The 13954-nt window shown below is 40.6% G+C and overlaps 1 protein-coding gene across 1 annotated transcript in view; it reads left to right on the top strand.

The window, feature by feature from the left end:
- The window catches only part of susd5 (sushi domain containing 5), a 35080-nt gene that overhangs the window by 10114 nt on the left and 11012 nt on the right, over positions 1-13954 (top strand). The window contains exons 3-4 of the mRNA XM_060823997.1: positions 2980-3157; positions 7541-7656. Of these exons, the coding sequence (XP_060679980.1) occupies positions 2980-3157; positions 7541-7656 (294 nt within the window). The remainder of the gene's footprint in view (positions 1-2979; positions 3158-7540; positions 7657-13954) is intronic.

The following is a 13954-nucleotide window of genomic DNA, read 5'->3' on the forward strand; positions in this document are numbered from 1 at the left end:
TGGAAACGCTTTTTTTTTAAAGATGGGATTTGCTTCAAATAAAGTTGCATTCTAAAGTAATTTCTGATCAGTTACGCAGGCGAATGCAGAATAATGCCTGATAAGATTGGAAGACTCTTTTAAGGGATAGATGTGCAGAACGCCACGTGTTTTTTTTAAATCTTGAAGTATTTGTTCAATTCCGTTTTGAAATTTATTCTTGAAACTGGTTCCAGATTGAAGCAGCGCACTGCATAAAATGAATTCTCCCCATTTTCCCTTTGGATCTTCCGCCAATGAGCTCAAATCGGTGTGCCCTGGTCGTCGCTGACCCTCTTGTCAGTGGAAACGATTTCCCTTCATTTAATGTTCGAACTCTCTAGATCGTTTGTTTTTACACCCGTAATAAATTCTCCTTTAACAGGGCAGCACGGTGGTTAGCACTGCTGCCTCACAGCGCCAGAGACTCGGGTTCAATTCTCGCCTCAGGCAACTCTCTGTGTGGAGTTTGCACATTCTCCCCGTGTCTGCGTGGGTTTCCTTCGGGTGCTCCGGTTTCCTCACACAGTCCAAAGATGTACAGGTCAGGTGAATTTTGGCCTTTGGGCCTGTTTCCACACTGTATCGAATTTAACCATTCCCTGCTCTAAGGAGAACGATCACTGAAATTCCGCAGCCACTGCACCTTCTCCAAGTCCTGTGGCAATGGAAGAGGAGTCTGTCCCTGAACAGAGTTTAGATCATTGGAACTGGGGTAGGCCATCTATTCCCGGGAGCCTGTTCCACCCAACCAGTTAGGTATTGGCTACATTTTATCGCCAACTACCTGCTTTGGTTTTATAATCGTGAATAGCCTTCCCTACCAAAATAAACTATCAACATGTTTTTAAATTTTCAATTGGTTCCTAACTTCAATTTTGGGAAGAGAATCTCTAGATTTCCACTTCCCTATCTGTGAAGAAGTGCTTCCTGACATCACCCCTGAAACAGTATGTCTCTACTTTTAAAGAAATGCAGCCCCCTTGTTCTGGACTTCCCCACCGGAGGTAATAATTTCCTTCTATTGACCTGACCGAATCCTTAAATCATCTTAACCATCTTAATTAGATGTCGCCTTAATAGTCTTTATTCAAGGTAATGCTACATACCCACATCATTTAAACCTTTTTATCCCAGACATCATAGAATGTAGGGCCTAAATTTATGAAGAATTTATGCTGCAATAAAATCGCAGCACTTTAACATCAGAGTTTGATTTGCTTTCATAGCTATGGACCGAAGATTTGTGCATCCTTCTGAGCACAACCAAATCGTAGTGCTAAGTTTTTATTGCATTTCAAATGTTTGAGGGCAAAATAGACCAATGAGGTGGATAAAGTTTCATGACCTAATTGTGTGTAAACAAAATCAAGGGTTCGAGTCTCCAAAGTATTAACTGAACACAGCATCTGTATCTGTGCAGTACTGCCTCACTGCTGCATTGCAGTCTCAGGCTAGATTATTATACACTAAAGTCTCTGAAGCGAGGCGTCATGACTCCTATAACACATTATTTTGTAAAGAACGGGAAGCGTTATTAATGGTGAAAGCATTATTTCAAAAACATTGAAAAGGGCAGCTTTTTAAAATTCTTTATGTTTAAATCATTCCATTTGTAGAGGGACGCATGATAGAATTGAGAGGTTAGATTAAATAACAATTTGGAGGAGAGGTACGAGCAGAGACTTTCTTATGCATTGAGTGAGACTCTAGAATCACTATCAGAGTCATTGATTTTAAACAAGAACCATGTCAGTATTTGAGAAGAGAGATGTGGTGGAACAGAGAAAGAACAGAGGTGAAAGTAGACCAGGTATGTGGGATTTGGATGTAATTCAGATGAGTCATAAACACTAACATGGACGATTTAAATTACTTACAGTGTGGAAACAGGCCCTTCGGCACCAACCAATCCTCCGAAGAGCGACCCACCCAGACCCATTCCCCTACACCTAACACTACGGGCAATTTAGCATGGCCAATTCACCTAACCTGCACACTTTTGGACTGTGGGAGGAAACTCACGCAGACACGGGGCGAATGTGCAAACTCCACACAGGCAGTTGGCTGAGGTGGGAATTGAACCCGGGTCTCTGGCGCTGTGAGGCAGCGGTGCTAACCAGTGCTAACCATGATTACTTGTTTATTAAATCGCTGCGAATTTATAGGTTTCTGATTCTTTCATAAGTGGAATCTTTCACTATAGATCCAGAAAGAGAAGGGTGGGGAGAATGAAAAAAAACCTTAGTCGATAAAAGCTGGACATCTCTAATACGGTTGTGTAGAGAAGGACTGTCCGGGTTAAATTGGCGACACGGAACTACAAGGATCATAGTGAGCTCAAAATGAAATTACTGTGGATGATGGAAATCTGAAAAATAAGAAACGATGGGAAAAATAATCAGGTCAGGCAGCATCTATGGAGAGAGACAGCGTTAATATTTCAGGTCATAGCTTTTCGTTATAGCTGGAAAAAGTTGGAGAAGTCTGTTTTTTTACAAACACACCGGCAAGAAGGAAGGGGGAGAGATCAAAAAGGAAGGGCCAGCGAAAGAGAGGAAGGCAGGAGAACTGAAATGATGCCGTTTACGATGTACGAGGTAAACGAGGGAAGATAATGAGACACGTGTAAAGAAAAGACGAGCCTAAAGAAAGTGCTAATGGAACAAACTTTATCAGAAGACGCTGTCTGAGGAAATAGAAGCCATGATTATAATCTAAAATGATTACATTCAATGTTAAGTTCGGAATATTGTTAAAAGAGAAGTTTAATGAAACCTAGGTTTCTTTGGGGCTACATTAGAAGTGCAACAGGTGGTTCCAGTGCTGAACCAAGAACATCAAAGTCAATAAAATTAATTGTGAATGAACAGCCGTGATGGAGTTCGGTCACTTTACATCCAGACCATTCTGGGAGTGGAAATTCGAGGCAGTGTCTTATTATATTTTTTCTTATCCCAGGGAAGATGTTCGTTCTCCGGCCAATGAATGGGAACGCGCAGTGGGACCTGGCCGCGGCCCAAGGATTGTGCAGAGAGCAGGGGGCGCGCCTGGCTACAGCTGACGAGCTGCGGCGAGCGGTGGAGGAGTGCGCGTTCACAGAGTGTACCACTGGCTGGATCGCAGGCAACCAAATCGGGTACAGTTCCCTCATCTCCCCTCATTCCTATCCCACCCCAAAGGTTGGGGAATAATTTTCCTGAAAACTTTGGCTTTCCCAATGACAGCCTGCAATAACGTGATTGATTTCCATCCAAGATCCCTGAAACCGCTTAGTCCAGCATCAAAAACTCAATCCCAGGCGATACCTGTATTCACTAGACTATAATTAAAATATATCAATAATGCTGATTCCAAACACCAGTTCCTATAACGCCACTTTCCTCACAGTCTGACCTATCTGTTTCCATCCCAAATTATTTCATCACCCGTTTCCTCTACTTTTGGCGAGGATTGTGATCTTTTGGATTGGATTAGATTCCCTCCAGTGTGGAAACAGGCCCTTCGGCCCAACCAGTCCACACCGACCCTCCGAAGAGTAACCCACCCCTCTCTGACTAAAGCACCTATCAATATGGGCAATTTAGCATGGCCAATCCATCCTAACCAGCACATCTTTGGACTGTGGGAGGAAACAGGAGCAACCGGAAGAAACCCACTCAGTCACGGGGAGAATGTGCAAACTCCACACAGACAGTCGCCCCAAGGCCGTGGTGCTGTGAGGCAGCTGTGCTAACCACGGAGCCACTGGGCTTCTGTCTAATTGTGCTTCTTCTACCTAGAGAATAACATACTTTTCTGAAGTATTTGTAGAACCTGCTAATTTACAGACTTTTGAATGACAGAGGAAACCTTCCCCCATTGTCTTTCTTAAGTAACGGGGGAAGAAATGAATGTATGGAATGGTTAGACGAGAATCTATTGCCCAGATACCAACTCCTCCCCGGCAGCATGCAACGGTCTTGAACCGTTAACGTTTTTTTTCTGTGTAGGAGAAGCAAAACTGAACACGAATCTTATAAAATGAGGGGAAATAGTTTAACATTTATAAATGTTAAAGTGGATAGAACTGGTTATGCTTCAGTAAGTGCAGAGAAATTTTGGAGAGATGGTTATGCAGCATGCAACCGAATAATTTACACTTTAATGAGTCAGTCTTCACATTGTTGGTTGAATATCAGAAAAGTGTTAATGTCGTAATCAGCAATTAGAACTATCTGAAGATGTTCTCTCAGAGCAGCACAAATCATCATTGACATTTTTATTACCCTAGACTGTCTATAACAATGACTCATGAATACTGCGTGCAATAGTCAATTCTAACTCACTATGTTGTGTCTGTTCTTCAATGATTCAGGAAACAAACTCGGAATGTTGTTTAAATAGTGAGAAATGAGCTTATTTTTAGATTTATAACCCATCCAAATGAGATGAAATGACATTTTAACGGCTTTGTCCTCAAATGGAATTGGGCTTCAAATGGAATAAATTCCATGGGTGAACAAATATGTCCTAAAAGAATTATTATAAATTGTGACCACATCTGAATCAGGGATTAATCTTAAATTTTGGCAATAACAATTGTGCATTCCTATTAACTCATGTGCATTGGTCATCTTTAGCTTAAAAACAAGAATGTTATTTACTTAAATTTATGAACTTTAAAGACGCAAGATCAAGATACATTATCTTGTCTTTTAGTTTTTGCCATTGAATATCAAATATTGCCACGATAACAGAGTTAAAAACTGAACAGAGCCGCCTTCTTCAACCCTAATCTCTTAATGACATCCCATCCCTTATTCACTGGAATAGTTTACAATCAGATACTCTCTGGGTGTTTTGTAGTTTCCGTGTGTCAGAATGTGAGCAGTTTTGTACCACGTGCTCAGCCTGAACTGAACTGTGACCACTGAAACGCATCATAATAAAAACTGTTACGAAGTGAAGGGAAAGGCGGTGTCCACCTTGCGATTCTAACTCACAGCCAACTTTCATACCTCTCCAAGTTCTCTCGTTTCTATGCTAACTCACTTATATCTGTGCTCTCTGGTTACCAATGTCCCTGCTAATGGAAGTAACCTCTCCCTAATCATTTCATCAACGCCTCTCATAATTTTGATTTGAGTTGAACAAAGCTAGAAATTACAAGATTTATAATGATATGAATTTAGATAACTGAGTGTCATAGTCAGTTAACAGATGTAGTCACTTCTGATATGTGCAAGTCAAATTCAACTCAGACTGATAGTCACAAAATTAGTTTTATGTGAAAGGAGTGAAGTGAGAGAGAGGAACTGAAGGAAATCAGTTTTAGTAGGGAAATGGTGTTGGGGAAATTGATGGGATTAAAGGCTAACAAATCCCAGGTTTTGACAATCTAGTACCAGAATACATAAAGAAGTGGCTCTAGAAATAGTGGATGCATTGGTGGTCACCTTTCAAGATTCTATAGACTCTGAAACATTTCCTACTGATTGAAATTTAGTTAATGTAACCCCACTACTTACAAAGGGAGGCTGGAATCAAACCTGGGTCCCTGGCATTGTGAAGCAGCAGAGCCAACCACTTGGATAACAGTGACAGGATTTGACAGAATTAACATGTAAGTTATGAAACAAAAATCATGCTTGACAAATTATTTGGAATTATTCAAGGATATAACCAGTTGAATTGATCGGGGGAACCAGTGGATGTGGTTTATTTGGACTTTCAGAAGGCATTCAAAAGGTCCCACATAAGAACTTAACATGTAAAATTAAAGGGCATGTGATTGGGGATAGTGTACTGACATACATAGAGAACTGGCTGGCAGGCAGCAAACAAAGTATCTGAATAAACAGGTCATTTTCTGAGGAGCTGCCAGTGACCAGTGCTTGGATCCCAGTGATTCACAATATACAGTAAAGATGTAGATGAGGGAATTAAATGTACAATCTCAAAATTTGCAGATGACACAAAGCTTTGTACGAGGGTATACTGTGAGGAGGATGCATGCTTCAGTGTGATTTGGATAAGTTGAGTAAGTGGGCATTAGTATGGCAGATGAAGTATAATGTGGATAAATGTGAAGTTAACCATTTTGTTAGCAAAAACAGGCAGCCAGATTATTATCTCAATGACAATAGATTGAGAAAGAGGGAGGTGCAATGAGACCTGGGTGTCACCTGGCAGTTTGCTTTTCTCTCTCTCAAGTACTTTTGTTTACTGCACCAATGTTGCAATTCTTAAATCTTTCCTTAAAGCACCTTTTGAGTTGGCCAGATAGCTCAGGTCTGTTCTGACCAGAATTATAGCAAATTTTCATGGCAAATTAGTTTCAAAGGAGACAGTAGCCTCACAATAATTTTATTCATGCTGAAATCCAGGCTAAAGTATGATGATTTGACTTTAAATCATACCATGTCATCAGGTAGAATTTTAATTCATTAATAATTCCAAAATATAAAGAAAATCTCAGTAACGTTGATCATGAAACCCTCATTGATTGTTAAACTCTCTCAAAAATCTGTTGGGGAGCTACTTATTTTATGAGAAATGAGAGATGGCCATCATAGAAAAATAAAAATGGTATTCTTCAATTTTATTTAGCAATTTATTTTCTTAGTTTTAAAAAACTGATGATGGCGATGTAGGATTTGTCACTGAAAATCAAAAATTCAGCAATTCAGTAACAAAGCCATGTCAGTTGGCATTCCAGCTGGTGAGTGGGGGCAGGACACTTTGACAATGGTTCACTAATGACTGTAGTGTGGCTTTGAGATTCTGAAGTTAGGAGGTCATCTGATGAAATATCTAAAAACATATCCAGCAGGAGATGATGTTAGCCAATGCCCTCTGATTCCAACTTGCAGATCCTTGTTACAGTGTAAATGGTTCATGCAAATATGTAACTAAGGTGGTCTACATCATCAATGGGAAATGATGTATTGTCACATGACAGCTAGAAAACTTCTTTTTAGCAGTCTTGTGGTAAAGATTAAGTCTGGTGTTGTACATATCCTGAATCTTGTAATGTTTAAGTAAAGGTAATTTTGCCAACAACAAAGACTCTGTTAATCTTTATCAGACCTTCTCCTGGACCTGCCCAAAATCAAACTGCAGGCTCATGTTAAATTCCTGAATTTCCACAGGTTTGTCCCAATTTCCAATCACAAATCTGATAGAAATTGGCAGGATTCTGGAGGGACAAAGTCATTTATCCCTATTTCTGCAAGAATTATGTCACTCTTTCACTGCCCATACTTCAGCAGAATCTCAGCCCAACAATCAGCAAGACATTTATTCCACTTTAAAGTGTCAACAATTGCGTAGTCTCTCACAATTACAATTGTACAGTATAGTACTGAAACAGCTTATCTGTTTGAGTTCTTATTTTGAGAATGGTGCAGAATGAAGGGCTGGACTTGGGGATTTGGGGATTAAATTGCTAATGAAAGAAGGTGAAGAAAAAATTGAATGTAAATTAACAAGTAATTCACAATCTAGATTAGAAGTAATCAAATGTTTTATTCACACACAGGATAACCATGTGCAATAACACAGGATTTAGCCAACAGGGCCTTCAAACCATTCGAGTAAAAACTGAAGCAGCTTCTTCACCTGGTCCATATGATTCATTCTGCATTAAAGATCAAGGTTAGTGCTGCATCAATTCACATAGTCAAATGTTAATCATTTAAATGGGTAACAATGTCTTTTATATTTTGGGATTTTACACAGAAAATTTGGAAATTAGTTGTACTGACGCAGTGCATTTTAAATAAACGTGGAGTTGCACAGATTTAAGATTTGTGCTGTGAACTGATGTGAGATAAAGAGGAGGGAAACATATGGTCAAAGATTTTGAAGAAGGTTGAAAGGCAGGACTTCCACTGGCTTAGAATTGGGGTTCAGTTAATCAATTTTCCTAGCCTGAGGTTGACCAAGTCAGTCTGACTAGGAAAGGAGTAATTTGAGTAAGAATCCAATTTAGCGTAATTTGCTTTTTTTTTAGAAACAACTGTCAATACAGTCCTGTCAGCCATGAGCATGCTGTAAAATATACTCAGCTTTAATTTTACTTTGGATGTAACACACGTTTTTTCAGTAAAGCAGGAAGGAAAATTAAACTCCATGTGCCTATTGAAAATGGAGCCTTGGTTAAAGGTCATCTGGCACAACTGCTTTCAGGCAGATCATCTGAGGAAGTGTATATTGGCCTTGGAGAGGGTGCAGTATATATTCACTAAAATGTTATCAAGGAGAGGGATAAAGTTTGAGGACAAGCTTCATAAACTTGGCTTGGATTCCATTTTTCTGTTGAAGAATAATCTGATCAATTTCTTAAAATGTTAAGACTGTGATAGGATAGATAAAAAAAAATCCTCTTGTGAAGAAATTAAAAACCCTAGGAGCACAGTTAAAATTAGAGACAGGCTGTTTAGGGCCAAGATCAAGAATGCTCTTTCTCAGGGCTGCTTGCTAGCTCTGTTAGCATGAACTTACTTAGTGCCTACCTGCATGCTGGTAACATCCATGCCTTGGCTTGCTGTGCCATGCCTGTTAGTGAGTTGGTATTTTAGCCAGAGACAAAGGCTACCATAACTGACAAATTTTAATGTCCTCTCTTGTGAAGCCGTAGACAGGCTGGTTGTGATGCTTATTAGCCACGACCTATCTGGGAGTACACCTTGCAAACTGAGATATCAATCTAACACCTATACCAAGTACCAGCTGTCTGCACCGACAAATATGCTATATGTTTATTCAACCAAATGGCCATAACAGAAATGGACTAGTTCTTAGCCAGCCAAATGGAGGTAGGCACTGTCGATCATGGAAGTATGGTGTCATCAATGACACAGTCTGTAAACAGTGTAGGGGCCATCATCTGTCATCCACTTGGGATGCTCACAGTCAGGAGTCGTGTCTCACTGCAGTCCAGGGAGCGAGCAGCATTCTGCCCTGTATAGCCAGGACCAGCAATGTGGGCAATTGTGTATCTCCAGTCAGGGAGCTGCAAACACATTGGTCAGGACTGGTCAGTCATGTCTAGGGTTTGCTCGTCAAAGTTGGTCAGTGTTCTGGGCCAATACATCCTGGGGATCCATCCATCAAATGTCAGGAAGGGTGCAAGGTGGGAGTGGGCACTATCAGTTCCAATGGGGGCTATAAGTCAGATATATAACCTTGTTGACACCCGGTTCTAGCAAATCAGAGCTGGGTACAGATGCCAGCATTTGGTTATCATTTCAGGGATAAAATGAAGCCTTTATTTGTTTCATTTGTGTTTGCTCCACCTGTCAATAAAAGCCAATGTTTCAAATTGCCCGATTGCTTGCCTAATCCCCTCTCAGACAATGACAAGACACGTGCCCAGTGAATTAGGGACAAAAAAACAGTGACTTAGAGAGGGTGATTAGACAGGATGTCGCTAATGACAGACAAATTGTGTGGCATGGTGGTTAAACAGTGACTAGGATGAGAGAATAGTCTTGGGAGAGTCAGCCATGCTGTTTGTCTGCCATGAGTAGTATGGCTTTGCCGCTGTTGTGCCATTACATTGCTACTAAGAGGTAATGCTGTTTGCCAATGCTTGGCCGGGTGCACAGAGGCCTTTCAAAGACGTCATGGGATGCTGATCATTGAGCAGATATCTGGTGAATAGTGAGTTGTTGTCGGAATGGCAATGGTTCAGATGGGGCTAGAATGGAATATGAGGGATGACATTGCAGAACTGTAAGTAGTTAATAAAATGAGGTTATGTAATGTACAGCAAGAAGTTGCGCTGGGTTTCTCAGTGAGAATTCATTCAAAATACTTAATAAAACTTGCACTTACCAAAGAAACCCTGAGATTCAGCCGAAGTAAACTTATTTGAGAATACTTGCTCCCTTTGAATGATATCCCTCTCCTCCAGTACTTTGTCTTTCAATGCTTGGATGCAACTCAATAGATCCCAAATCTTTTCCTTCTGCGTGATCCTACATTTTGATGGTCAGGCAGGACTCACTAAGTGTTAAAACCCTAGCCTGTGCTGTCACTCATCTGTATCTTTTGTTGGAGGATTCACAGAACAATGTTTAGGATCAGGGATTATTGCCAATACTACTCTCTGGTCCAGGAATTCTGCAGGAATGTAGACCATTATACTGGATAATATGTATTAATGCAGTACAAGTCAGTGATTGAAACTGATTGTCTTTGTGATTCAGTATTATGGACTATTTATTCCTCTGCTGATCCATTGTGTGTAGGACAGCTGCAATTGTGTTTACCTGTTATTAAAGAGTAATTTTAATGATCAAATTTTAATTTCCAAGTACCAGTCCTGTTAATAGAGAACAGTGCTTTGCCAATGGTTGAATGTGAGCTGAAAATGTGTTGCTGGTTAAAGCACAGCAGGTCAGGCAGCATCCAAGGAACAGGAAATTCGACGTTTCGGGCCAGAGCCCTTCATCAGGAATGTGACAACAGTTTAATGGGGAATTGACAGCATGAAAGGCACTATTGTCTAGATTATGCAGGCTCAGATTCAGATTTTAAAAGCAATTCAAACAACATTTTATTACTGTCATAAGTCTCTTCTCCAACTCCATCCCTGATTTTATGCATTCCACCACTGGTGGTTACACCTTCAACTGCCAGGGTTCTAAACTCTGGAATTCCCTCCTGAAAACTCTTTGCCTCTAGACCTTGCTTTCCTACTTTAAGATGCTCTTTAGAAATCTACTTCATTGAGCTTTGCACCATCTGCCATAACAGTGCTTTATGTGGTTCTGGGTTAAACTCTGGTTTAAAACATGGTTCTAAGTACCTGGGGACATTTTGTAAATATTTGTTATGCATAACCATTCTGAAAACCTGCTTTAAAGTCACTGTTAATACTTTCTTTTGCAAAGGTTTGCCATTATGTGATGTGATTATGCGAGTAATATTTTCTGGACAGTTGTGGTTGTCACAGTGTTTGAAGTGTTAAGCTGCTGGTTGCACTTATATTGAAAAAGCTAGATATGGCTGTTTGGATGTAGGTAAGAGCTGTGATTTGTTGGTTGCCCTGGTATATTGCAGGTAACAGGCAACTCCTGTTGAATAATAGGATGTCCAGGGACACACTGTATACAGAGGTTGACTGCATAGGATGGGCTGCAATTATACAGATTCTGTGTGGATTCAACTAGGAGTGGTTTTTGTCTGTTTTGGGCTAATCTCTGGTTAATGATACAAGCATTAAATCATAGGAGCATCTCAATAAACCATGTTATAACAAGCATCAATTAACTAGCGAATCCTTTGCCCATTCCCATTTGTTTATTTCATAAGATTCACAAAATAAATTTATTTTATTTATTTCCATATATTTTAAAACAAAATGGTTCTTCCAGTGGTTGGTAAGTTCACCTATGAACTTGTTAGATATTCTGAGGAGATGGTTAAATGTTGAAGTGATAATACCTTAGTTTAAAAATTTAAGATTGAAATCAATTGGGGAATTAGCTATTTAAAATTGGCCCTGTTTTATATTAAATTTTAAAATTTGTTAAATGAAGCTGCAATGCTATTTAATTATCTTTTTGAACCTTGGTCAAGTAGCCTGCATGTTAGATTGTGGTACCATTTAATATGGTATCAGGTTCTGTTCTGGTAAAATTCTTAAAGCTCAATTGTCCAATAAATCAGCTTCATTTAACAGAATCTAATTTTGGAAGATTATATCCAATACACCTATTACCTCTTAGTACTGTTTAACATTGACGTTGGGAATAATGGTCTCTGAAATAATCTTCTGAAGCAGAAATGTTTACCTCCAGCATTGCATCCAGCCAACAAACAAGGTAATAATTCTTAAAAATATTTTAAAAAACTTCACAAACTTTCTGAACACCTTTTCTTCCCAACACTTTGATCAAGCAATAAAGTATGTACATTCTGGGTCTGTATTCCATCCCGTACACAAGCACATAATATAGGTTGACATTCCCATGCAGTATTAAACGATTGCTGCTGTGTTAGATGTGCAGTTTTTTGGAGCAGTTGTTAAACCAAGGCTCCAGCTGTGTTATTATATGGATGTAACTGATCCTAAGTAAACAGGTAGGAGGCTGGAAGAACACAGCAAGCCAGGCAGCATCAGGAGGTGCAGGAGTCAATGTTTCAGGAGTAACCCTTCTTCAGGGGATGGGTGTGGGGGGTTCTGCAGATCAAGTGGGGGGGGGGGGGTCAGGATGGTGAAATGGGGATAGGTGAAGACAGGGAGAGAGTGCAACCTGGTTGGTCAATGGGAGGAATGAATCCAGTTGGTGACAGTGAGCAGTGGCAGGGAGGGGGAGGGGTTGGAAAGGGAGTTGGGAAATGGGGAGGGAAGCTATTTGAAATTGGAGAATCAATATTGAGACCTCTGGGCTGTAGGGTGCCAATGTGGAAGTTAAGGCATTGTTCCTCCAATAGGTCCTGTGCTTTGTTTTGGCAATGGAGGAGGCAAAGGATAGTCATGTCAGAAAAGAAGTGGTTGGGGGAATTGAAATGGGCAGTGACTGGGAGGTCCGGTCGGCCTCTGTGGGCCCAGCTGCAATGCTAAGTGACCCATTCCCTATTTTTTCGTTCAGTCTCCCTGATGTAGAGAAGACCATATCGGGAGCACCTGATGCAGTAAACTAGGTTGGCAGAGGGGAAGGTGAACCTCCATCTCACTTGGAAGGACTATTTGGGGCCGTGGATGGAGGTGAGGGGGTGGTGAACCAGCAGGTTTAGCATCTCTTCTGGTTGCAGGGGGAAGGTACCTGGGGGTTCGGTGGTGGGGGTGGCATGAACCAAAGATTGATGGAGAGAATGGTCCTTGTGGAAGGCTGAGAGGGATGGGGAGGGGAAGATGTTCATGGTGATGGGATCTAGTTGAAGTTGGCGAAAGTGTTTGAGGATGATGCATTGGCTGTGGAGACTAATGGGGTGGTAGGTGAGGACAAGGGGGACTCTGTCATTATTACATTGTGAGGGGGAGGGGGTTTAGAGCAGTGGAACAGGGAATGGAGGTGGTGCAGCAGAGGGCTGACTGGATGATGGAGGGAAAAGAAGTGCATTGTTCAAAATAGGTGACATCTGGGATGCTTGCAAGTGGAATGCCTCCTCACCTGAGCAGATGTAGTGGAGGCCGAGGAATTGGGAGAATGGGATGGAGTTCTTGCAGGATACTGGGTGGGAGGAAGTGTAGCCCAGGTACTTATGGGAGTCTGTAGGTTTGTAGTAGACCCTACGATATGATTGGAAGAATAGGGCAACTTTTTTTGTGTCAACTTCACAATTATTTGGTTATTCTGTCATTAGATGTAGAATCTTGTTTGCACAAATTGGCCGTATGTTTCCAACATTACAATTCAGAAGTACTTCATTGGCTGTAAGGTGCTTTAAGATATTCTGCAGCTGCAAGAGATGTGATATAAATAAATCGTTCTGTATTTATTTAACCTGAGAGTTAATACAAACAACATGGACATAAAATATAAAAATAAACTTGCAGAGGAAGTGAATTCTTTGGGCATGTTTTGACATGGAAACCTCAAAGTAGGGAGTCTGTTCTCAATGCTGAGTCCTATTCAGTTGTGGATGTCAATATGGCTGGATATTTGGGAATGCAACTATTGTCCTTCTCTATCCTTTGATCTGATAGCAAACATCAAGAAAGTTGAGAATACTCAGCAGATCAAAAAGCATCTGTGGAAATACAGTGGTCTCATATTTGCAGACCATTTCCTGATGAACATCTCTATTAAGCAAATCAGGCACCACCAATGAATCTCACAATAATGTCCTGCAAGTTAATGTTACTATTGAGCTGGACTATACCTTAGTATAATGTTTGTGCACACTATTCCCTTACTTGAACATACAATTGATTTGAAGTAAATTAGTTATAAAGTTATGCCGAATTGCTGAAGGGAAACACTGCCAAGATAAGCAG

This window comes from Hemiscyllium ocellatum, chromosome 4, assembly GCF_020745735.1.
Source record: "Hemiscyllium ocellatum isolate sHemOce1 chromosome 4, sHemOce1.pat.X.cur, whole genome shotgun sequence".
NCBI lineage: Eukaryota > Metazoa > Chordata > Chondrichthyes > Orectolobiformes > Hemiscylliidae > Hemiscyllium > Hemiscyllium ocellatum.